Here is a 24,115-nt window from a genome sequence, read left to right on the forward strand (position 1 = left end):
CTGGTTTTACCTGTTACAGCGGCCAAAGACTCACCAGGCTGGTTTGCCAGAGAGAGGGAAAGAGGGAGAGAGGGAGAGGAGGAGACCCAGCTACGTTGTTTCCTTACTCCTGCCTCCCATCACATCGTCTCTCTCTCTGTACATCCATCCTTTTCTATCTCTCTTTCTCTCTCTTCTCGTCTTCCTCGTCTTGCTCTTACTCTCTCTGTGTCTCTCTAGTGCTACAACTTAGACCATTAAGCTTTTTTGGGGGTGGGAATTAGATTTTATTTGAGAGTGATGATCACTTTCTTGTCTTTTATTCAACCAGGCAGGCACTTCAATTTGAAAAAAAACAAAAAAAAACTCTTATATGACATGAGTTCTTAGCTTGACATGGATGTGTTGACTAGGCTACCAAAATGCTCACAGCCAACTTGTCTGTACCCATCACTGTAAAAGAGAGACTGGAGCTAACTGGACATAGAGCTGAGAGTCTGACCCCTCTTTTTATCCCTTTCTCCCTGTCCTTTCGCATCCCTTCATCTCACTGCACTCTGGGCAAATCCTCCTAGTGATAAGATGGGTTTATGGCAGAATAATAAAACTCAAAGTATTTCTAAACTATAGGGCGAATTCTGAAATAAAATTGCCCTCCTGTGGCTTTCACTCCAGCCCACATCATCAGCCCAAAGTGAAAGCGTCCTACAATTTTGTTTACAACCAAATCCACATCGAAGCTGTGATTCAATCTTAGTGTTCAAATTTTCTAACTAGTTTCTATCATTCCCCAGTGTAGGAGTAATTTCCTTTTTTCATTATCTTTGAAATGATCATAGGATTAAATCTGTCAAAGAACATTTTTATAAACGAGGCCCCAAGTGACAAAGATGTTCATGACTGGACTCTTTGTCAATCGTTACCGTGACCTAGTTGGGAGAAAATCAACACTGTCAAATGATTACCTATCCCACCCAGTGGCACAGTCACCTTGCAGATTCTCAGTAACTGCACCCCCCACATAAGGTAGTCCATGTACCATTAAGCTAATGTGGCAGAGGGCAGTAGCACTCCAACAGGGAGGGGCAGAGGGTTACACATTAAAACAACACCAAAGGCTTGTCAAGCGTCTATAATTCATGAATGGAAATAGACATGGCACATTTTATTGATTTCTCTCTATATAAAACAAAGGTGAAAGCACTAGTCTGGCAAATGAGAAGTGAGCTTTCCTTTGATGATGTGGAATTTGATGTAGATGGCACCAAAATATACTATAGACACTTTACACAGCACGTACAGTATGTTAGGTTGAAATATCAAACATATCGTCACCGTCAGGTGAAAACCTTGTATCGCTTGTAAGCTTTGTGTCAACATTTCAGGAACTAAGAAAAATAGCCTTGTTTTTAGCTTGATGACAAGGAATTTTTGGTTTTATCCAATTGTTTTTGAAAGGGTTTCATAAGCCCAAGAGGTCAGAGAATTTGCTCAACCCATAGAGGAGCATGTAATCCTTCAACTGAACTGAAAAAATGAAAATTACCAAAACTTAGTTAGGAAGGAGTTAGGAAGTTTTAACATGACAACCGCGATACATCAAATTGTGCAAGGCTAATATCTAAACCAATTTGAGGAATATTTCTATAAAGCAACTGGGATGAACTGAACCACCATCTTTCCCAAAAGCCTGGGGTCTTTTGTGTTGGCCTGCCAGTCATACTGCAGGCCTTTCTCACAAGTTAGGTTGGAGTGTCTGTGCAGAGTGCAAAGTAGTGTAGAGTGGCTGCCAGTCCCTGTGTGGTGGACATATGGCAGTGCCGTGGGCCAGGGGCACTGTGGGGGTGGAGGCAGAGGGCAGCGAGTGCATGTGTGTGTGTGTCTGCTGTACGTGTGCTTGTGTGTGCATGTGCGTGTACGTGTGTGTGTGCATATGTGTGTGTGTGTTTTGGGGAGGGATCTGTGACAAAGTTAAAGGATTTAATGAGGCATACAGGGGGTCAGGAACAGAAGGGGGTCCCAGGCGCTTCCTTGTGAGTACATCTGAAGGAGGGGCCATTTTGAAGTCCTTGTTCCTCCAGTACGCCCCCCCCCCCCCCCCCCCCCCCCCCCCCCCCACCTCCCAGCCCACACTTTCTGTCTCAACTCCTTTGTCCCTCTGCCTTTCACTTCAGCCTGTTTCCCTTTCGCAGACACACGTGCACAAATGCAGGAACCCAGAAAACGCTCTCACAAACACGTGCACACACACAAATTTAAGAACTACAGTCTGCTTCAATAATAACTAATAGATTATGTCAAGCAATGCGAGGCAAAAATGACTGTGCAATAGTGTGTGTATGTGTGTGTGTGTGTGTGTGTGTGTGTGTGTGTGTGTGTGTGTGTGTGTGTGTGTGAGGGGTGGGCTATGTTTATATGAGTGTCTGCTGTGTATCTAGGATGGAGGAATTCCTGTTTTTATGAGTCCCGCCTGTCCCATCCTGAAAACATGGTTCCCTGGAATCTTCTCATGCAAAATGATCCATATGCAAAATGCCAGGCTTACATGCTCATCTTCAGTATATGAAAAAGACCCATTAATGATTTATACGGTCATGTATGGGAAATTACGTTGCCTTAACTCGATATGGTTCATATAGAGCCCGGCTGAACAGGACTGCCAGTGTTATTTTACAGACAGCCATTGTTTTCCATGTCTGAAACGTTCTTGTTTATGGTTATGGTGGTACAACATGTAACTCTCCAAAAATGCAGAAATTGTTAATGGTTTATTAGGGTATAAAAGGTTATTTGTAACCAATTTTACTAGGAAAAAAATCCCTCTTTCTCTCTCTTTCTCTCTCTTGCTCACTTGCTCTGTCCCTCTCTTTCTTTCTATTGACATAACTGGACGTGAAAAGCTAGGATGAGGGTCTGCCACAGCCCTTTAGAGCCTGCCACAGTTAAACAAATGCTGACAAGCCTAGACAAAAAAACACACTACAGCCGATGTAAAACAATCTTTGGGTTCATTAGGATATGCATTGTATTCTGTCTCTGAGCGATATATATATATACTTTTGTACCAGTTAAACTCTTGATATAGCTTTAGTGTGATGTATTTAGAGTATTGCCTTTCTCTCCACCTTTTGTGCAGTGCAGTTAGTTCTCAACCTGTGTGTTGAAGCACACTGTTGTGCAATTGAGTGAGCTCAGTTGTACATTGAGATTTTGCTTAAATGTGAGAAAATCAGTCATATCAATCAAACAAATTGCTATACAAATATTTACTTGTTAAACATTTGTAATTTCATAAGCCTAATCAAAAGTTAATCAACATTAGCCCTATGTTTGTTGGTCCTCTTGTATGTTCATACATCAATATCAGGCAAGGCTTTGTGTGATATTTTCAAGCAGTCTGTTTGGTGCAAATTTTAATTTTGTTGTGTAACTGATGTGTTCCTCAACATCAAAAAGGTTTCCATGTAGTACGCTGGTCCGTTACCACAGTCCATGTCCCTCCAGCAGCTTGACTGTAGGTGAGACATGCTTTAAGCAGCTATTTCCAGCTGGCTGCTAGGAAAGTCCTGAGGCCCTGAGCAGGTCTGCTTTTCACATAGACCTGCTACAGACCAATCATCAGTGACCTCATACACTAGGTCCCTCTTGGAGTATAACATGAAGCGGTATGTGTGTGTGTGTGTGTGTGTGTGTGTGGTGGGGGGGTTAACGATAAGTAAACCCCTTAATAAACCCTGTATGTAATTTGCATGTATAACTTTCCTTATAGCTAAACCTCTTCACTAAATTTTGTGTGCGTATGTGTGTTTGTGTTTGTATGTGTGGTGGGGGTGGGGGGTGCGGGGGATGTGGTGGGGGGGGGGGTCGAGAAGAATGTGGCATTTCAAGATGCTTTCATAACAGTCATTCAGTGCCCCAGCCAACCGGCCCATAAAAAATACTGTATGTATTACATCACAACATTACATTACAGCTCCCTTTCAAGCCTGGCTTCCTGTTATGTTGCAATTGTATACTTCTTCAGCCTTAAGTCTTAAAAATATGATGCAAATCCAAAATAACAAAACCACTGAAATTAAAAAGGACAAAAATAACATCTTCCCCACAAAATCACTTGACCTGCCAACCCTCTAGTAAGACAGAATCGACAACCTTTAGGTATTTGAACAGCCAGATGTGGCTATTTCAAGGGCAGAGTTTACTTTGAGGAATTTACCATGCAGAATCTACCAGGTCACACCAGCCAGCCAGGCAGTCTTTCAGTCAGTCAACCAGCCAACCAGGTCAACCAAACAGCTGACTAGCCAGCTCCTCACGAAGCCGTCAGTCACTCAGATAGTCAGCAGGTAGTGAAAGTGATGGAGAGGTACATAAAGACAGGGATTTTTTTTTCTCCAGTTAGCTGTCATAGGTCTTATCAGCTTTCAATTTACAGTATGTATATTTGTGTATATTTGTGTACGTGTTGCATAACAGAACAGCCCTCTTGAATAGCTTTCAGATATTATCAGAAAGGACTGCTCTGCTTGTGAGTAGGCTACTGTTTCTTTCATGTTTCACACACACACACACACACACACACACAAAGACACACACACACTGTGAGTTGCTGCTCTAACAGGTTGGGATAGACATTAACATATTCCCCCGCAAGCCACTGCAACAACTGGGCGGTGAGTCTCTCTACCTATCTCTCTGTCTCTCCCTGTCTTGGCTCCTTACTTTATATCACATGTATATACAAACAGATAACTCCCCTTTGTCTCTGTAGTCTCTTTATCTGCCACTCCCCACCTTTCATTCTCTGTCCTTTTTGTCCTCGTCCTGCCCCTGCTGTCTTCAAAGTGCCAGAGGTCATTTCATTTCAAGTATAAATAATTCACCAGGAGCCGTGCAGGCGGTGTGCAGCGGCTGTCTTAAGCAAGCAGCGGCTTTGATTTAGTCCTGTCACTATAGCAGCACAGCCAAGGTCACCTCTCACAAATTAACACTCCCGTGCAGCCATGGGATTATGCTGTTGTTTTTGTCCTTCATCATTAGGTTCAGTGTTTTTCTTATCTTGAATTTGTGTGATATTTTTAAGACTTAAGGCTAAAACATTTTGTCGCATTTTGTTTTGATAATTTGAAAAGGTGGGTCATGTGACATGCAGTTTGTTTTCATTGTGACCAGCTGCCACTATCAGCGAACATTACTTATTTCCTATAAGTAACTATCTTTCCGACTACCAACTTTTCTGCTGTAGTTATTGTTGTCGTAAACTCTCTCTAGACCATGAAACCCAGCCTCCTCTTCCTTGTGATTAAACATGTCATGACATGTCATTGTGCACTCCTGTAAAAAGTTCAATTTTTTCGTCAACTTTAGAAAGTTCACCTAAAAACATGCCAGGCATTGTGCCATTCCAAAGCTTTCCGTCCACTTTCCAGCTGCTCCCCATTAACTTTAAGGTGAAAAAGCTGCCAGTTTGAAAAAAATTTAATGTGCTTTTTTTCTTTTGAAGTGTCAAGTTGCTACATTGGGTTGATTGTGTGTAGCAATTTCTCAATTTAACTTGCAGGATTGTTGCTTCACTGTTGAAATGTCAAGGGCTCAGTTGTGGCTCAGTGAGGAAAAACTCTCTAAACTAACTTCTTCCATTTAGCTGGATACCACTAAGCTGACGTTTGCTCATTTCTATGTTTCTTCCTCTTTATCATTTATAGGCAAACATAGTGCAGTGTACATGACACCAGTTTTTACATTACAGAGAGGGGGAAGGCTAGAGTTCACTGTTCACTGTATGTTTCCTTGGAGCCTGTGAGGCCTGGAGCCTAGATCAAGGTGACTGCACACAGAATAAGTTTCCATCGCTAATCTAAAACACACACTGCGCTTACGTACTCCCCTTGTCCCCCAACCATTGTTTCACTTACTAAGCTTAGATAACAAGTAGAAAGTGTGATGCAATCATTCTTCAGCGTAAAACTTTGTGAGTTAATTATTTATTTTTTGTGAGGATGAGTTAAAAGGAAGTCTTGACTAAGAACATGGCAGTGTGTGGTAGTCATGGCAGGGAGTAGAGCATCATGTAACTGATAGCACACTTATGATATCGTGCTTACAATATGTCATATCAGTGATGCAATGAACCTTTATGTATCATTAATACCATTTAGCTTTGTGTGTACGATTATCTGTGTGTTGGAAGGGGAGGGGGCATAACAGACAGGGACATGACGGAGGTGGCCAAATTCAATGTCAATCCAAATGAACACAAACTTCCACAAAATCATATTATGGCACATAAAAAATTCACATTTAAACAGCTTTGGAAACTGTTTTGAACTAATACCAGAAAGATATTTAGGTCTTGATTTCACAAAATGATGCAGATGGCAGTTTTGGACGACTACAGATGCCGTCTCAACTCTCATTCTGGCACCACCCAGCAAACATTTTGACATTGAATAGTTGCTGATACAACGGCCGGCACCAACACTGAAAACCTCTGTAGATTTAGAGCCAAAATGAAAGCTGAGATGACGTCCACAGCTGCTATCTGCATCGTTTTGTGAAATCCAAACCTGAATATCTTTGCGACATCAGGTCAAATCATATCATAACAATAACCATAACATCATATTGTGAAAATGTTGTGCTCATTCAGGTTGACATTGAACAAACTGTGGTATTAGAGCAGCTTGTCTCCAATGTGTGTGTGTGTGTGTGTGTGTGTAAGTATATTAATGTGGGCAAAAAAGAAGAGTGTGTCCGGACAAAATGAGACTTGGCTGGCATTGCGGCTTCTGCTTGTTCTTGACTTAATGGGCTGGAATGCTTGAGAGTAAGTGTTCTCTCTCTCTCTCTCTCTCTCTCTCTCTCTCTCTCTCTCTCTTGCTCTATCTCTCTCTCTAGTGAAAGATGTTCAGCAATTGCTGTATAGGCAAGGAACGTACCACCTCCCCACCTCTCTCTCCCTCTCTCTCTCTCTCAGGGCCTTGGGCTGTGTGAAAAAAGGTTGATTCGTGTGGCTGCGATAATTACTCTCTCTAATGGGAGACACACACATAGGCAAGGGTGAGCATATCCACAGACTCCTTTGTCTGACGTGCACGTTTACCCCCATCCACACACACACACACACACACACACACACACACACGCCAGCCCTCAGCATAGAGGGTATAGACAGAGAGAATGGCCAGCTGTAAAAGTGCTCACTCAGCCCAGCAGCTGCATCAGCAAAGACAGAATAGGAAGCGGTGTCTTTGTTTGTGTGTGTGTGTGTGTGTGTGTGTGTATGTGTGTATAAGAGTGTATTAGATGGAGAGAGAAAGAGAGAGAGAGAGAGAGAGAGAGAGAGAGAGAGAGAGAGAGAGTGACCGTGCACATGTGTGAGGAGTTAAGGGTGATGGGATCTTTGAGCAGAGAAAGGGGAATCACAGCTACTCTCAGTGTCCATTAGGCTAACCCTATGGATCAATACGGATCCTTACTACCACTGAGCTCTGACTAATAGGCTTCTGCTCACCCTGATACAATGACAGCATTAGTGCACATGTCCAGATGGATGGGTTTGGGGGTGGGAGGGTGAACCAGAGCCGGAACAAGAGAAAAGGGAGCGATAAAGAGGCTAAAAAGATTTACAGAGGAGTCACAGAGAAGAAAGGAGGGAGGACGTGTGAGAAGTGTGTGTGTTTGAGAGAGAGAGAGAGAGAGAGAGAGATGTAACAAAATAGACAAATAGAAAACCATAGATTGTCCATGTAGGCACAGTTTGAACCAGGAGAGTAATCCTTAAAAAACCTCCTCTTCTGCTCCATCAGCATATCATGTCAGTACTTACCCCATATTCTCCTGACTGACGGTTTCAGAGAACATAAAGGGAAAGAGAGGAAGTCTCCCAACAGCCATCATAATAAAAGCATCAGACATCAGTGTGTGTGTGTGTGTGTGTGTGTGTGTGGGTGCGCGTACTTGCGTGTGTGTGTGTGTGTGTGTGTGTGTGTGTGTGTGTGTGTGTGTGTGTGTGTGTGTGTGTGTGTGTGAATGTGCGTCTGACTGTCTGTCTCTGTCTGAGAAGAGAAAAAGTGAAAAGGGAAGAGAGAAATCTGGACGTTTGTTTTGTTTTGTTTTGTGTGTCTTGTGTGTGCATATAGTTCTCCTCTCTGACACCCTCTTGCTTGAATAATAAATAGTGATCAGTTGTTGCTCTAATGCGGCCACCTGACTCCTATTATCCACTTGGCCAGCTGAGTGGATGGAGCGGGGGAGAGCATGTCTCTATCTCAGCCACCATCTCAGACCTCTGAGCAGCAGATCCTCTCATCCTCCCTCTTTGTTGTCTCAGTGATAACTGAGGAGAGACTTAAAAATGCCTTTAGAGAAGGAGCAAATACATTACAAGTTTTATTACAAGTGCCCTCTAGATAGGGAAAGGCTTCGATACAGTCATATTTAATACTGCCTTAATGCTTTGTCAGCAAGCAGAGTGAGACGCTTCACTCCTCATGGGTGCTATCAAACTTTGCCACAGTGTAGTAAAAATAATATCTTCATTATGGAGCAGTATCTAATAAATACTGTACTTTCATTTTCTTCTGCGATGTCTTCTCGAATGCCAATAAATTTCAATGATGTCATGTTTGCGTGGACTTCTAAAGCTTTTGATGACTGTAAGACAACACATACTAAACTCGCATTTTATAATAAATCACACTGTTGTATAATAGTGCTTCTTTGCATGTATGTAATATGCTGTAAGCCTACTCATGGTTCAGTTACTAATATTTAATTAACATTAGTAACTGAAGCATCAAGTCAAGTAGCCTGGCTTTACTGTATTCTCCATAGAAGAGATTCAGGAGGCAGACAGCAAAGATCAAATTCAAATAAACTGCTAATTAATTAGGTCTATATGTCTAATGTGCTGTGGGACTGGATCAAATTAGAATCTGTTATTGTTTAATATTGTCTCATTAAGGATGTTCCACAAGATGTTGGTTTATCTTCCTCTTTCTCCTTCCTACCTCTTACACACATTTACTCACACTCTCTTCACTGATAACAGCAATGAATCAGCCATTACAATACCCATGATGTATGAGTGAGTCAGTAAAAAAAAACATAAAACAGCGTTGTGTCTTCAGTACAGTGCCAACAAGAAAAAAAAAAGCTTGAACCAGTAGGTCAGTAACTCACAAATTTCTTGATAATATAGACTTTGGATTTAGTTCACGTTTTCTTTTCTTTTTGCCTCTCAAAGGCATCAGTTAGGGATAGCTCAGGCTTGAAGGCTTGTCTTCACACAGGGAAAAAGAAACTGGAACACAGTCCGCGCTCTGTGTCGAACCTTGCGTATAGAGCACATAGTGTTGGGGTAACCAGGCAATGCAGCTGGCCTTTCACAACTATGCAACTTTAAAGCAGTGTTTAAATCAAGATCCAGAAGACAAGGACCCTGTTCTGCCACACAACAAACACACACACACACACACACACAGAGAGAGAGAGAGAGAGAGAGAGAGAGAGAGAGAGAGAGAGAGAGAGAGAGAGAGAGACAGACACACACAGAAAGAAAGAGAAAGAAACAGAGAAAAGAGAAGGAAGCTCTGAAATAGGGAAATTTGGAAAGTGCGGTGATGAGTCAAATCAAAATTAGGACTTCAGTCCCCCTAATAATTAAATCAATGGCAATTTTGGCAAGAAAACTCAGTTGAAGCAACTATTTTTTCTGCTTTGAAAAAAAGTTAATATTTGATCCTGTGGGTCAGCTATGGTTACCACTGATTGCGTAACGGCTCTGTTCGGCTTGGGAGTTTTCCTTTTCTTTTTTTTTCCTTTCTACCCCCTTAAAGCTATTATTTGATGAAGGTTAGCATGGGGAGCAATGATAATGCTGCCAAACTGAGTTTACAGAAATACTATAAATAATGGTGCAGAATGGGAATCCAACAGGGCACTTTTTAATTAGTTATTGCAGCATTATGTAGTCTTATATACACATTTCAGCACAATGTAGATCGTCCACACTGTATACAGCCCATATTTAATCCAACACATACAAACTTTGACTGCTGTAAACATATACTTTGATTCATGAAGCAGAACATGCTATCGTCAGAACAATGTTTGAAATCTACTGCAATAACTTTGCTCAGTGGAGCAGGACTTAATATGAATGGGTCTGTAAGAAGCTTTATTTTTTTTTTTCTGGTTTGCCACTCTAATTAAAGAGTAAGTTTCCAGAATGGAGGTTGATCTGAAACTATAAATTGCTTCCCACCTGTAGAGTCATCTCAGACAATAGGCTTACATTGACAGGCATCAGCTGGCTGTGTCCAGTTAGATTCTGGGTATCATGTTATTTATTCCACAGTGGCCAGAATACTGATGAAGGCACACAGACTTCATTGAGCACGTGATTCAATGTCAATTCAATCAATTCAAATCCTGATGCCACAGCCTCCATCTTTTCTAAATGTCAGCAGGTCTTCACATCATCTGGCTGCACAGCCCAATACATAGAGATCAAGACAAACACTCAAAGTATCAACATAAATACTTCACTTAACGTTACAGAGACACTAGTGTATTTTTCTAGGGGCTGGCAAACTCTATAATAGCTTTGTCAGTGCAGGGTCATGTCCGCAGTCTTCTTTATAGAAAGACGGCAGACAACTGAAGATACTTTCTGGAACAAGGCTTAGGATCTAAAACACTTGGCAACATCATTGTGGCTCTGCATACTGCCTCAAATAACTGTACTGCAATAAGCGGCAATAACCATATCCACGATTATTGCCTTGCTGCACCAATACAGGGCTGCTGTTATGGGAGATGTTGGATAAACATGACATATATACACATCTCCAAAATAGTAACATTTTGCCCTTAATAGGAAATTATTTTGTGTGAAGGCTAAATGAAAGCATTATGTGTTTTCCATATTGCTTGAAACAGTGAGGCTCTGTCATTTCAAAATACTGTATACTGCGTCTGAAACGTCACAACTCTAGGCTGTGTACTGTGGGCAGAAATGTATTTTGCTTTATGTACAACAGTTGTAAGTTATAATGGTTTACAATACAAGTAGTTTAATACAAAAATCCAAGATTCTTTTTCACTGTTAATAATAGGTGCATAATTTAATGTCAACTTAACAATCAGACATTCTGCCTATTCTGCTGTCTTAAATTTTTACAATACCTACGTAAACACATCCCACACCTTATCTTTCAGAAACTTTGCCAGGGGAAATCCTTGTTTATGCATAAAAAAAAGGGAAGCTAATTGTCAGAATGTGATGTAGCGTCTGACTATCTGGAGTAAAGATCAAACAGTGACCTTCAGGAGTGAAATACAACCACCTCGAGATAAGAAACACAAATGCTTTTTTGTGAGTAGCATATCCCCGTAAAACTGCTGTTTAACTAACACGTTGTGTCAGTCATTGTATGAAGATATATGACTATCAATTTAACAATAAACTATGACCTTTTGGCCTTTTAAACTATCCCACATACATACAAAGTGAGACGTTTTGATGGAACGGTTCAGCTACAGAGAAGAAAAACATGCCAGCAAGTTCATCCTCCCGGCCCCCAAGCCCTCTCCAGAACATTCCTTTCATAAATATGAGGGCCTGGGTATTTTTTTTAAGAAACTGGAGAGAGCTGGTATGTGGAGGGGCTCATTATAGAGCTGGAGGTACTCGTATGGGAACTTTCCATTATCACTATCAAATCTCCTCTCACGTTCTGACCCATGGTCCAGTAGAGATTTCAAGATTATATGGCCATACTGTACCAAACCCACCCACCCACACACTCACACTCACACACACACACAGAAACACATATATCATTTAGATCCCCCGTGCTAATGCATGTGCTTTAGCACCTGCTTGACAGAGACCCTCGTGCCTCTGTTCTGACATAGGTGTGAGCAGCAGGCTTGGCAACATTCTACAACGAGGCATCAGGTAGGTGTCAAAACCTGTTTACCCCTGCCAGTTACCATCCACTGTACTTATCCTCATTGCTTGCCTAATTCCACCTCTGAAAAACAGAAAATGTCTGAAGCCAAAGGAGAGATTATCCTGTTTGTCGTGGACGTCTTCTTCTCCTCTGCGTAGCATCAGAGCACTTGCTTTCATCCCTGAACACCCCCCCCCCCCCCCCCATCCCCATCCCAACCCCCGCTCCCCAGCTCCCTCTCCTGGAATCCCCCCGCCCCTCCCCTCTTCCTTTTCTCTGCCTCCTGCAAGCATTCCTGCCCCTCCCCCTCTAGCTCCCCTCGCCGTTTGGATCTGTGAAATGTTGGCAGTGTGTGCTGCTATGGCTTGGAGCCCCAGCGATAGGCATGGTGATGTGAGAGGGAGAGAGGTGGGGAAGATGACCCACGGAAATGAACTGATTTCTGCTCTGTGCGCTTCACGGTAAAATTCTCTTGTTTGCCCAACCGAGACATGTAGGCAACACACAATTGCCAGCCACGTTCTACCAACCAAAATATTTGCAATCTGGCCAGTGGCCTGAGGGACATTGCTCTTCATAGATATCAACAATCAGCCAAACTCTGACCCATGAGAGCTGATATGAGCAGCAATGGCAGTGGATGTCAATAGCATGTGGTTTGAAATTAACAGAGCCTAGATGTTCGGTAAATAATGTTGCTTTGCTTCTACTGATACTATAATGGCAAAATGGAAAAGCCATTCACAAATTTTGCACTTTGAAAATCAGCCACGACTTACTGATAGTGACAATCATTTATGTTTTTCTTCAGTTACAATGGTGAATGTCTGATCCATAGTTTAGAGTAAAATATGTAGATTACAGGTGAAATACAATAAATCTTACTATTAATCCAGTGCCTGCCCCGGACAATGGCTGATAAAGCATTTATCAGCTATGTCAGCTATGTAATGCATGAGAAAGAAAGAAGATCAGGTAGGCTATAACAGTCTCTTTTTATTCTCTATTCCAAGCCATCAAGTTAAAATGAACATTCCTCACAGGTTGCATTATTATAAAAGGCCAAAACATTTCCTCCATGTCTTTTCATATAGTAATGGAAAGGATATATGAAAGTCTAAATCAGATAATATACTAATAATGAATGCTGTTCCAATAAACCATTTCGTATTATTCATCGGGCTCACACACAAAGACATAACTACTCATTCCATTCATCAATACCACTGTTAATGTCCAGTATTTTTGCTCTGCTGTTCAGTTTTTACTGTCTGTACTCATCCTCAAATACCAAACTCAAGCCTCCTCTCTGCACTTCCATCTCTCATACTCACTTGCTATTTTAATCTCTCTCTCTTTTTCTCTCTATCCTCAAGTGGTTGCATTTCATTTTTCGTTACCCAGAAAAAACATCCTTTTGCCTGAGTTACCACAATGGAAATTGTGGTGGTTTCAGCATTTCAGAAAGCCTGTGTAGCTGTGTTTATCGTTGTTTAGATGGCTTTCTTGCACCATCAGAGGATTAAACTGAATTCACATTAATTTGAAAGATGGCATCTTTTCAGACCTAGTCAACTGCTTGGGTGATTGTAGTACTGATAGCCTCCACCATGTCAGAGACTGCATCAGGAGCTTCCTGGACATCCCCACTCAGGTTCAAGTCCTTTTTCAGTTCACAGTCAATCTGCTCCTTGACAGGAGTCTCCTCAGGCTTTTCAATACCATTAACACATTCCTCTTGCTGTGGCTCAGTGGCAGCAGTGGACTCTGTGCACTCTCCATTTACAGCAGGAAGTGCATCCACCTCTGCCACATTCTCCGTAAGAGCAGGGCTCTCTAATTCTCCGTTCTCCATCTTGCTTTCTACCTCAGGCTCTGGGCTAGGCTCCTCTGCTGCAGAGGCCTCAGCTTCCACCTCAGACTCAGCAGCAATATCACTGGCAGAGGCGGACTCTGAGATGACAATCTCAGGGACAGGTTCTGCTGCTTCTGGCTCAGCTGCTGCCTCAGTGCTTGCAGCTGGTTCCTCTTCTGCTGGCTGAATTTCAGCCGGGGTCTTCTCTGCTGCAGTCTCTGAAACCTCAGGAGCTGCTGTGTCTGCTTCCACAAACTCGACTTCTGTAGATTTAGTCTCAGCTGTTGTTGGCTCTGGCTCAACTTCTGCTACTGGTTCTTCTGCTGCAGGCTCCTCTGCAACAGGCTCTGGCTCTGGCTCAGGTTCTGGCTCTGCGGCTGGCACTGGTGTTTCTACGTCAGCCAGTGTCTGTGCTGATGCCTCAGGTTCAGCCACTGGCTCAGGTTCAGGGGCAGCAGGCACCACTGTCTCCTCCACAGTGTCTTCTGGCTCAGTAACAGTCTCTGGGATGGGCTCTGGTTCTGGTTCTGTGGGTTTAGTGTCAGTCACCTCCTCTGTGCTGGCAGGAACAACCTCTGGGGCTTCTGCATTGGCCTCTGGTTCTGGCACAGGTTCTGGCTCTGGAGCAGGCTCCTCTACAGGGACGTCTTCAGGTGCAGCAGTAGATTCAGGTTCGGGCTCAGCTGGTACAGGCTCTTCTGGTGCTGGATCAGAAGGTTCCTCTGCTTTAGCAACTGGCTCTTGTGAGACTGCTGCAGGTATTTGCTCCTCTGCTGCTGCAGCAGGCTCTTCAAGCACTGAATCCTTTGGTGTTGGAGTTGGTTCTTCAGGTGCAGGCTCTGGGACTGAAACAGACTCTTCTGGAGCTGTTGCAGGCTCTGGAGCTGCAACTGGGAGCTCAGCTGGAGCTGGTTCTTCTGGTACTGGAGCTGGTTCCTCTGGAACTGGAGCTGGTTCCACTGGAGCTGGTTCCTCTGGAACAGGAGCTGGTTCCTCTGGAACTGGAGCTGGTTCCTTGGGTACTGGAGCAGGTTCCTCTGGAACTGGAGCTGGTTCCTCTGGAGCTGCAGGAGCTGGTTCTTCTGGAGCTGCAGGAGCTGGTTCTTCTGGAGCTGCAGGAGCTGGTTCTTCTGGAGCTGCAGGTGTTGGCACTTCTTTCACCACTGTCTCCACAGCTTCGGTTACTGCTGCCACAGCTGACCCTACAGCCTCCTCTACTGCTGCTGATACCACCTTGGCAGCCTCAGCTGTCACCTCAGCTACTGGGGCTGGGGCAGAGCTCTCCACTGCAGCTTGGATGGACTCCACTGCACTAACAGCTGCTGCTGTGATCTCATCCTTCTTCTCTTTGGGGTCGCTTACATCATATCCCTTCTTCTTCTTGCTCAGTTTGCCTCCCATGGCGTCTCCTAGAAACAAGTAGATGATGGTGTCAGTTAAAATGTGGATTATGCAGCACCTTCTTCATTCATAAAGCATTGTTTGTTTTTACCAGTTTCCTTTAATTTAAGGCAACTACATTGTTCAAGGAAAATAAATCCTTATGAGACCAGTTCAAAAGTATAATAAATGATACTGTACATTAAGCAATTGATAGTTGTAAGTTTATTTAGCTATTAAAATGTATAATACACATGTGCAGCAATGTGTTCCTTTAAATACAAATATACATTTTATAAATTTTATAAATTAAAACAATTTCAATGCTAATGCTAATGCTATTTGGTGCATCCTGGTGGATTAGCAATCTGAGGCGCATGCCACATGGGTCTGGGTTCATCTCATAAATTTTGTTTTTGTTTTTGTTTTTATGTAGCTTTGTCATAGCCTGTCTATCACACCTATCTTTTCTGACAGACTCCACTGTATGCTATTAAATGAAATAGAACTGCATTAAAAAACACAGAATTATTGCTCAATAGAGTCCACTCAAAATACAAATTCCCAATGTTAGAATATCTAAGACCACTGAGTATGCCATGATTATAATACGTATTGAAAAGATGAACTGTCATTCTTTTTTGATCTTTTCCATGAACCTGAGAGGGAGGCATCAAATCAACTTTAAATGGTCCATGGCAACAGACATACTCATCTTCATTACAAAACTTTTGAGGTCTGAAGATGCAGAACACAGATGGGTTCATCATAGTTCCGTTCAGAAAGGAGAAAGATGGAAAGTCCAATTTGGAGACTGCTCTCTGCCAATACACCGTTTGGCTAGTAAACAAATGGCCACTGCATGGGAACCTTACTGAGATCTGATGACTCCACAGCACCCTTTCAGAAATCAAACCAGCCTACCATTCTAGGCCTTTTACGATTTAAATGTACATTTATTCCTCCTAGTGCTCTCTCAGCATGGAAAACTGTATGGTGTAGTGAATCTCAGGTGAAAACTTAGGCTAAATAAATGAGAAATTGATCGATAGATACATACATACATACATACATACATACATACATACTGTATATAGATACATAGATGGAGTTGTGAGCTTAGATTAGGGGGTGAGTGAGCCAGTCTTTTAGAAAAGGAAGATGCTAGGAGGTTTGTTAATTTGTCTTCCACTTTCAACAAGTCTGGTCAGATGTCTTGTTTAATCAGCTCCCTGTCAACTAATTCCAGTGTGAGCATTTAGTGAACTAATCTTTTGAAGTAGTTCAGCCAAGATAATTTATTTGAGGTATGAGGTATTTTGTACAATGTAGAGGAGATCAAATTCAGAGCAAGCAGGCATAATACTGTGCACCTTCACATGCAACATATAAATTCTGAAATTGGATTTATGTGCCACAAATCAATGTAAAACACATTGGTCAAATCCATGTACGCTCTGTCGTAGTAAAAAATGTATGGTATGCAGTACAGAGTGTTCATCTCACCACACTGCTGTGGATGTATAGAGGAAGAGCTGGTGATTGCCACAGAATGAAACTTCCTTTTGGTGACAAAATAGAGAACTGGAAGTTCAACTTCATCTGACAGATTGTGTTTCAGACAAATACCAGAGCTGAGAATAGGTGGAGCAACTCAAGCAACCTGTTTGAGTATAGTCTATTCAGTAAAAGAGATGGACAAAGATCCAGGTTTTTGCATAGGAGGAGGAAGAGAGATTATAGGTTTATATTACAGGTCTGATGAATGCTACAATCTAAAGGTTTGATTCAGGCTACGCCATAAAACCGACCAAGGCTGGAAATGTTGTGCAAAATGTTTGGATCTTACATCATGTCCAAAATGCCACAAGCAGGTAATTGGCCCATGAACAGATGAGAGGTCAATTGCCTGGGGCAGCTTGAACTGCAGTAAGGGGATGGGTGCGGGCACGGGTGTGAACAAACCGGGAGCTGTCCATAGTGCTGCAATGGAGCAATCAAGACAGGATGCGCCACACGCCAGGCTGGGATAGGTTACCATGTCCATTACGCACATTAATGGCAGTCTATTGGGCTATTCAATTAACAGAAAAAATGAGTAACCATATATCCCTTATAAACATAACTCAAACCTCACACAGCCTATGGTCCCAATTTTCACTGATTAGCCAAGTTTTCCTTTTTTCAGTAGGCTAAATGTTCATTTTTTTCTTTAATAAAGCCGGCTGGCACAGGGCCTTCAAATCAGACAAAGCAAATTCTACAGTTTGGAAAGACCTACGCTGAGCTCAGACCATTGTGGATTTTCACTAACAGTGACATTTTGTCAAACCTTTCTCAGAATAAATACATCAACCAACAAGTCAAGGCCAATGTACAGTAGACCCGTAGCTTTGTGCGTAGCACGAATTAGAAATATGCGCAAAAAGGTACGGCAGCATGCGCCGTTAACAATGGATGGGAATTCCTATCCAATACTTACTAAGAAAAGTAATGAATTAGGCTACTAGAATATGACTGCGAAGAAAATAGAAGTTGACGACAAAGAATTATACTATAGTAGCCTATACTATACGCTATACTATACGCCTATACTACTAGCCTACTATTCACTGACAATGAGACTTGAGCTCTGAAGGCTGGGGGTCTCCATCCCCCATTTCAGTCCACCCACCGCTACTTCTCATCTGCTCTGCCCTTTTTGTTCGCGATCATTTGGAAATATCTCACTCACACAGGCATGTAAAAAATGATAAAAGTGACCGCATTAATCTTGAACCTCGTTGTTTATGCGTACCACAGGTTAATAACTTTGTTTCGACTAGGTCTGTGCAGCGCTTTCTTCATTTTTTCATCGCCTGGCCTACTTAAAAATTCAACCAGCGCCGCTCACTGTGAAGACGCAGTAGGCTTATAGCCAAGTGAAATTCTACAACTGTGAACGTGAAAATCTCAATATCTATAATAGTCTACCATGCCAGTGTAGAGATATACAAAAACACAAGGATAGAAAGAGAGGGAGAGAGAACAATGGGCTGCCTAGCCCTCGAGAGCATCTTTCCGTCTCTTTCTTTCTTTCTTTCTTTCTTTCTTTCTTTCTTTCAATTTCTCTCGTCCTACAAGCTTTAACCGATAGAACATAGCCTAGATTTTAGGCATCCTTCCATTGAATAAAAAAAAAAAAACCTTTTAGGCTGAGGTGACTGACCTGTATTTGTGAAGAGTGATCTGTGAAGAGTGATCTGTTTCTACTCCCTTGAAAGAAGTGATCTGTTTCTACTCCCTTGAAAGATTCGGCCGGATTTGATAATAGAGGTAAACCTTGGCGAATGACAGCTGCACAGATTCCGCCCCTGCTCTCTGAGGTGCAATCTGGGACTGTGCCTTGACTGAGGAGTGCCCCTCACTGGTTTCTAGACATCTGTCGCTATCACAATCTAGCCTACCCTACTACTGCTCTGCCTGCAATCTACACCCTCCCAAACCTTAACTCCTCCTCTGCCACACACACCCACTACACCACTACCAGCGCATGTTTCTCTGGCTTATGTAGAAAGAAATGTGGGGATTTGAGGGTCATTGTAAAATAATGGCATTTTCATTTCACTTTTAAAAGTGATCATCAATAACCCACTTTCTACTACAAGAACACTTTTGCGAAAAATAACTACAGCAATTCTATAATAAATGTTAGAAGGATACTGTACAACATATCCTATAGCAAAAACTATGAGTCCCTATAGGAGTATTATAGGAATGTAAGTAACACAATAGGAGGTTTACTATGATAAGGTCACTTTAAGCTCACTACCGAGTAGGCCTACTACGCACACACACTAAATTAGGCTATAGTGATTTTTTGTTAGGGTTATGGCTCACCCTACTAGCATAGCAATCACAAAGTAAACATAGCCAAAAAGCAAACAAAACAAACACAAAGACATAACATCATACATAGCAAATATGAACAAAAACAAACATAACAGGTAAAAGTCATACTGACTAAACCAAACAGATTTACTTGGTAGGCTACAGAAAATACAATGTTGAATCATACATGATAACAGAATGTGATTTCTTCCCAAGCTAGTGTTTGGTAAACTGTTACATAAGTCAGTGCCTGGACTGTGAGTTTCTGAACTAAAACCACAACAGACATAAACAAGAACAGGCTGTCTTAAGTATGTATGTGTTATCCTATGCTTGGCTATAAATTGGTGTACTGTTCATGTTGATAATTACAAAGAAGGGCATAAAAGGGACCAAAGGGTCGCTCTCAGTGTTCTCTAGTACCCCGATGCATTGCGCCTCTGTGCTATTTGACATCTATGTGTTAATGGGACAAGGTTGGTGGGGGTGAGGCTTAATGAAATTCTACAACTGACCTTCATCCAGGTGAACATGATGCCTATTTAAACAATTTAACTCACACAGCTGCCACACATAGGTACCTGAATACTGTTGATGACTTTATGGTATATAAAGATCAGATACATGTTTATCAAAGCAAATTGGAGCATAAATTGTCATAAAGTCAATCATAAAGTCATAATGAGTATTTACATGTCACTGGCTTCCTGTAATCTCACATCTAATCTCTTAAACTACTACAATATAACTTTCCTACTAGCTAAACAGCCTGACAGCCCCATAGCAGCAGTCCACTGATTACTTGCAGAGCCCTCCTGCAATAAAAGGAATGAGATTTGGTCGTTGATAGCTTCCCTGGGAGGTCACTGAAACACGCTTTTCCTTAAAACAATGTCTTTCGGCGAAACTGACACTATCAGAAACAAAAGAAATCACATAACAATTGGACTGATGATGTAATTCCATCACACAAAATTCATCAGCCTGGCTTTTAATCGTCACAGCTTTTGGAATGTAATCAGACTGACTATTTTGCAGTTTAAAGTCTGCTTGAGGGGAGTTTTGTTTTTTATTAGATTTGCATACTACAGTAATAAAAGGGAGAAGTGTAGTTGCAGGTTATTTGACGTAGTTATTTTTATACAGCCAGATGGTTTTAAATCTCAAGCAATTTCTTTCAACACACGTAATGAAAAGGATCTGTTAAACCTTTACATTTTTACATTTTTCTTCTAGATTTTAAATCACAGATCTGAAAACCAGGCATAATATTTAAATTATGACATGCTTTATGTTGAATCTCAAACCGCTGCACCTGTTTTTCATACCGGGTCATTTAGCTCAGAGGGGCTTTTGCTTATGAACTTCCTATACTCATAATCCAAAATCAGAGTTTTAACCAAATACAAATCTTTAAACAAATACTTGCAGAACAAATACTGCAGGAACAAGACCAGGAAAGCAGTATTATTAAGAGGACAGCGCCCTCTTCTGTCACAAGGACTCACATCACAACATACAGTCTATGGGGAGGTTTGGCAAGCAAAGCAACATGGTATAACAGATCGAGATAGACACTGATGATAGGGTTTGTCACATTTTATGGAAAGATCCAAATACTTTGAACATTAATGGGAAATCAGTTATGAATGTGTATGGCTTTTCTGTCCATCACAAAATAAATCTGATTTCCTAACAATGCTCCAGAGAGTAAAAGTTTACATATCACCATAGAAACAGAAAGGGGAGTGTCAACAAAAAAAGTGTGTAAATAAGGATTGTAAGTAAGTGTGATGGGAATGTTAAAAAAGCACATAGTTGATCTTGTTAAATCTGTTGAATTTTAGAAATGCACTGTTGTGTGCGTGTGTGTGTGTTGTGTGCAACTTTAAGACCTGCTTTCAAGATGCCACACACCATTGAGCAGAAGGATCTAGTTTCTCTCTGTTATAGAAAACAAGAAAATAAGATCAATCTTTTTGTTTTCCCTGCTGGCAGCGAGACTCAGCAGTGACAAAGGGGCAGGAAAGGTTGAGTTTCACATGATGCAAGAGCTGTGGTATGCACTCCCAGGGGTCTGACCACCATCCCAGCCTACCAATCTACTGGGAGACTCACAGCCATATGGGGCGGCCTGGGGAAATTCCCCTAAAGCCATCATGTAAATGCCCAAAGCTCCACTGTCTGTGTGTCCAGCAGACTTATCTAAAAGGCAAAGATTGGGGTGAAGGAGTAAGGAAACAGGTGGTGGGTGGTGCAACAAGCTTTAGGCCAATAGCTTAGCCTAAAACCTAAAAAAAAAAAAACCTAAGACCTAACCTCAAAACACCTAAAAAAAAAAAAAAAACTAAAAACAAGGTGGTGTGGGATTTGTCCAAACTGGTGGGCTTGTTTGGGGAAAGACATCACAGCAAGATACAGTTCTTTCAACCATTCATCCAGCAGTGCATGTGCATGATTGATTTGAGCTTATGTATTTTATGATGATAGGAATTGTTCCCCAATAAATGTATGTCATCCAAATGTATAATTGTTGAAATTTTATGCTTGACATTTGATGTTGTCTTCACAATTCCTAGCAAATCCCCCGTAGTCATCCTGTAATGAGAACAAGTTATGCAAGATTTTCACCCCAACTGCCTTAATCTGCATGAAATGGTCTAACTGAGGCTAAATGTGGTCTGAAAATGAAGATTTTGACCACATGCAGTCCCAATTAGGCTGTCCCACACAGATAGATTATACGAGTGAAATTGGTATGTCATGGTGGGTGTCATGACCTTTCTCTTAAGAGCACCATGCTTTTGTAAAGTTAGATGATAACTGTTCTGCGTGGCTTGGTTGGTCTGTGCTTTATTGGTTTATAGATATAGTTCTTGAGCAATCAAAAATGACAGCATAGCCTACATAAAAATATGTCAGCTTTGCAGACTTACGTCATTCAGTCCTTTGACCCCATCCAATATCATCCACTGCTCAGCCTACTACAGTGTGGCAACTTCGGCCCTCATTTATAAGGTCATTGTAGAATCCTCAAACATTGAGGTGATTTTTTAACTTGTCACGATCAGTTCAGAAAACATTTTTGAGCACAAGATCAGCGAAAGGTGCTCTCTGAGAGCTTTAAAACACACATTTTCTCTGAGTTCTCTCTCATAAATACACATATTGGAAGTGGATCTTCAATAGAGATAGGCAGGCTTTTAAACAGATTCATTAGAGCAGTGACATTGCACTTTCTCTATTATCTGAGTGGAGCCAAGGGCTTTTCCGCACCTCTCCTTTCTCTCGCCACAGCTGGTCTACTGTATCCACATAAACAAAACACAGCATTATTTCTGAAAACAATATGGCAGCATATCCTAATAAATACAATCGCTGTGTTTTTCCTATAATATTCCTACAGATACTGTATCTGTATCTGTCTGCTATGCAATAGTGAGAATAGTGACCATTTATCTTATATGCTATCAATATAATATTCCCATAGTATTCTTGTACAGATGTAATAGTTTTGATGTGATATTTGTGCAGTTGGCCTGTCCTTCTAAATAGGAATACTACAGTTATCTTCATTTAATTTTTATAGACTATGGCTCGTCAGACTTCACGATTAGCCTAATAAATTCCATAAAAATGTAGTAGACTGAAGTGGCAGGTTTGCATTCAGTAGGATACATTTAAGTAACATCATATGATATTGCTTTTATACAACAGTTCTATAAACAAAGCTATTCATGGTAATGGTAATATGGGACACCAGATTATGATTTTTGTCTTTTACTCGTCCCTCAGAATTCCACTGACAAGTGTGACAACTGTTTATATTAGAACACCTGTAAAGCGGAGTGATACAAACGCCCCAGTCCATATACAGTATGATGCACTCATGTCCACTAACTGTTGTATAAGTTGAGTTACCTTGTAGGAAATCACTTAAAACATCATATCATAGGCCTACACACACACACATTAGATCAGACCTCAAAGGGATAAAATACCAGCTTTTGCAGGAGAAAGAGTGTAGGCTTACTTAGCTGTTTTAGGTTTATGGGCTCCATTGAATTTTAGCAAGAAATGAATAGCACCATCTACTGGAGATTTATCATTATTTCACAACAGCAGTGATACTCAAATTTGCACTAGTAAAAAAGTACAAAATACAACAAAATTAGGCTATACAGACATAAATATTTATTATTATGAGATTATGGATTCAAAATAATTTAATTACACTAAATGTTGCTGTAGTAATACATGTCACCAAGTCATTATCATAGTCTCATCGACAATTTTCCAATGAGCAGTGTTTAAACATCCAGTTGAATCGAAACCCACATGGATCTTTGAATAAAATATCAGCTTTTCTGCCTGGACCCTATCAATAGGGAGAAAGTCAGCAATGTAATAATCTGTTATTCTGTTATTTGTGTTCTACTATCTGAAGCTTCAATGTCCAACAATTCCTGTATAGTTTATTTATCCTCAGTAGTTTGGCAGTAACATACACACCTTGAGTGTTATTTCAGACCTTCATTCCTTTTCAGAGCTTAAAGAGTAATCTCACCTCCCAGTGATTTACAATTTACTGCACATTTTTGTTCACCCTAAAGCCGTATGGATTTCCCTTGGAATAACAAATACTCACCCAACCTACTCACATGTCACCGAAAAACAAAGCCAATCTTCTGGTCTAGTGCCTTCTATTCCTACAAGACTTTTTTCATTCACCCTTTTTACCAGGGGTGCAGTAGGGGTGGAGGGGGAACCAGGATGGAAGAAACAACAGAGAGAGTCTCCAACCTGTGTAGATGTTTTATTAAAGTGTCCATCAATAGAGATGGAGGTCCCAGACTCATCCACAGCACTCATCACACCACTTTTTATTTTAACAGGTTTTCCTACTTTACACCATCCTATATGGCTGTCCTGTTAGTATTCATAATATGGGAGCAGTAGGCCTATTTCTCCCCTCTTTTGTTCTTAGCACTGCATGGCCTCCCTCAGCTATGGCTTAAGGTGTTTCTTTTTCTCTGAGGACTCAAAAACAATAGAAACTTGCCCCACCTTA

General features: G+C 41.4%; 1 protein-coding gene across 1 annotated transcript; it reads right to left on the reverse strand.

The window, feature by feature from the left end:
* Window positions 1-12,895: 12,895 nt before the first annotated feature.
* LOC139644343 (proteoglycan 4) lies at window positions 12,896-18,582 on the reverse strand. Its single transcript, XM_071519695.1, has 2 exons — window positions 18,383-18,582; window positions 12,896-15,203 (listed from the first exon to the last, which is right to left on the reverse strand). Exon 2 carries the CDS (start codon window positions 15,193-15,195, stop codon window positions 13,507-13,509), a length of 1,689 nt encoding a protein of 562 aa, XP_071375796.1. The 5' UTR covers window positions 15,196-15,203; window positions 18,383-18,582; the 3' UTR covers window positions 12,896-13,506.
* Between the last annotated feature and the right edge of the window lie 5,533 nt (window positions 18,583-24,115).

This window comes from Centroberyx affinis, unplaced genomic scaffold (assembly GCF_046629955.1).
Source record: "Centroberyx affinis isolate AG114_WGS23_722 - 3 ecotype Tasmania unplaced genomic scaffold, CSIRO-AGI_Caff_v1 ptg000722l_1, whole genome shotgun sequence".
Lineage (NCBI taxonomy): Eukaryota > Metazoa > Chordata > Actinopteri > Beryciformes > Berycidae > Centroberyx > Centroberyx affinis.

Coding starts and splice junctions, on each gene's coding strand:
- LOC139644343 (XM_071519695.1), bottom strand. CDS start 15,195: ATGGGAGGCAAACTGAGCAAGAAGAAGAAGGGATATGATGTAAGCGAC.